The 2,424-nt window shown below is 63.0% G+C and overlaps 1 protein-coding gene across 2 annotated transcripts in view; it reads right to left on the bottom strand.

Moving 5' to 3' along the window:
* EFNA5 (ephrin A5) overlaps nucleotides 1–2,379 on the bottom strand; it is a 271,916-nt gene extending 269,537 nt beyond the window's left edge. The window contains exon 1 of one of the 2 annotated variants that reach the window (XM_040621993.1): nucleotides 1,741–2,379. In XM_040621993.1, the coding sequence (XP_040477927.1) occupies nucleotides 1,741–1,865 (125 nt within the window). In that variant the 5' untranslated portion in view covers nucleotides 1,866–2,379. The remainder of the gene's footprint in view (nucleotides 1–1,740) is intronic. The other variant, XM_040621992.1, reaches the window with a different exon arrangement.
* Nucleotides 2,380–2,424: the final 45 nt, after the last annotated feature.

Raw genomic sequence — 2,424 nt, 5'->3', positions numbered from 1 at the left:
GGGGGGAATAAAACCAACCAACATCATGAGACTTGCTTTTAACGCCATCACAACTGGAAAGCTTGCTCTATTTGTCTTGTCAGCTTTAATAAAAGGCATCTCCTCTGGCTTTTCTTTCTTTTCCTAATAGTGGTAAGTGGCATGTCAGAGAAGAAATAGCTTCCCATCCCACCACCCACATCCAGAAGACATTTTTTTAACCAAACTTTCAGGGATGTCTGCACTTCTGCCAGGCGGTGCAATTTAGGATTTGCGCTACCTGGGTGTGACTCTCTCTCCTGGAGTAGCAGGGCGGGGTGCGGGGGGGTCGGGGGACTCGCCTTTAGGCAACCGGTCGACCGCATGTGGGGGAAATCTGCTCATCTTCTGAGCTGACATTACTTCAAGCGGGGACTCCCTCCCAAGCCTGAATTAAGGGGGAAGGAGGGAGGCCGGTAGACACCGCCACTCCGAGGTAGGAAGAACTGGAGGCGCCCGCCAGCCCCCTCTCTCCCATACACGTTGGGCGTGCAGGCACCACAAACTATCCCCTCGGCCTCCCGCCTCTCCCCTCCTAACTTCCACTCGAGCCCAGAGAGAAGCCTGGAATTTTAGGTATAATCGATGCTATTTCCCTCTTAGGCAGGCACCGAAACCAGCCCGCACCTGGAAGCTGGCCTCGGTCCCAGAGAGGCAGAGCATTAGGGGCCCAGCGGGGCCGACTGCTGCCCACAGGCCGGGAGAAAGTCGGGCTCGGAGCTGCTCTGGATCCGGAGGGGTTCGCCAGGCACGGTGGACAACCCTCACTCCTCCCCACTTCCAGAATCCCTGATCAAGGGACGTCTGCGGGTGGCCAGAGTCCAGCAGGCGCGCTAGGGCGGCCCCAGGCGCCCATCTCTAGCCTTCCGCGTACCGGGCGGGCTTCGGGGACGCCCACAAAACGGTTCCAGGTAATTGCGCGTGTTCCTCCGGCTTCACACCGCCAGGCCGTGGACTAAGGGCTCCCACCTCCCGGCTCGGCCAACTCCAGCAGTTCGCTCCGCACATATGACGTAACCCGGCATTAGATCAAACTTTCTGGCACCTTGAGCCCACGGGGGGCAAGGAGGTGGGAGAATCCTCTCCACTGCCAGGCGCGCCGGGCCGAGACTGGGCCAGGGGCCGGATGATTGCCTCGCAGTTAAGAGAAAAATAAAAGCCTAAAGCTTCCGCTTCCCAGCCCCCCCACCTCGCTTCCCCTACCCTGTGCGCTCTCTGAACGCACCGAAAAAAGGGAAGAAAAATCAAAAAACAAAAAAACAACCCACCAACTTTGGGGATGTTTGGCGGGTTCTCCCTGCAGTCCCTGCGCACCCACGCTCCAGGCGGGAACTCTTGGCGGCGCGCACCCGGGGCTCTCGGTGCCCAAGCGCTACGCCCGGATCGAGGTGCGGGCCCGCTTGCCCGGGTGAGGAAGCAGAGAGATCTCGACTCCCCAGCTCCCGCCTTTTCCGAGTCTCCTCGCGCTCCGCGGAGGCAGCCGGTTTGGGCTGCCCCGGGGACTCCCAGGGACTCCCGGCCTCTTTGAGGCAGCTTAACAAAGAGAGGCGCGACGGGAGCGCTTCCCGTGGGCGCCTCGAAAGCCATCAGCGCCTTGGCGACGCAGGCTCCGAGGGTGCGCGCCGCCGGTGGCTGGTGCGCGCTGGTCCCCGCCGCCACCGCCGCTCCTTCCGCAGGGCGCCGAGGCCCGATATCCCCCGCTCTCCGCTCCCATTGCCTTACCTGGGGTTGCTGCTGTTCCAGTAGACGGCGTAGCGGTCGGCGACGGCCTTGGAGCCTGGGTCCTGGCTGAGCACACACATCCAGAGCACCAGAAACACCAGCGTCAACATCTCCACGTGCAACATCACGCCTGGCCAGCGGCGGAGCCCCCGACAAGCCACTCCGGGGAAAGAGCAGGGATCCGGAGGGAGGGAGGGAAGGGAAGAAAGAGAGCTGGAGCCAAATAAATATGAATAAATAAGAATGAAGTGGCGAGAAAAGAAAGAGGCGCACACCAAGCTGGGAAGGGGAAGGAGAACGAGAAGAGGAGACGGTGGAGGGGGGGTGGGGAGGGGGCAAAGACAAACTCGCACCCCCACTGGAGGGTTCAGGAGAAAAAAAGGAATCACAAGATGGAGAGAAGCATGCGTGTGTGTGGTGGCGGCGGCGAGGGCGGGGGAAGGGGTGCCAAGCTGTGTCTCGAGCGGCGGCGGCGGCAGGCCGGTCACCCCGGGAGAAGGAGGTGCGCACCGGGCCGGGCGGCGGCACCGCGGGTTGGGGCAGGCGGCGGCGCACGCTGCACAGTCACCGGGAGTTGCGCGCCGCGGCCGCGGGGAGACATACACTGGCCCGCCGGGCCCGGCTCAGCGTCGGCGCCGCGGGCTCCGCACGGATCCGCCGCCGCCCAGGGCCCTCGCAGTGCGC

This window comes from Ursus maritimus, unplaced genomic scaffold, assembly GCF_017311325.1.
Source record: "Ursus maritimus isolate PB19 unplaced genomic scaffold, ASM1731132v1 scaffold_5, whole genome shotgun sequence".
In the NCBI taxonomy this organism is placed as follows: Eukaryota; Metazoa; Chordata; class Mammalia; order Carnivora; family Ursidae; genus Ursus; species Ursus maritimus.
The sequence above is the reverse complement of the archived record's forward strand: the minus strand, read 5'-3'. Positions and strand labels throughout refer to the sequence as shown.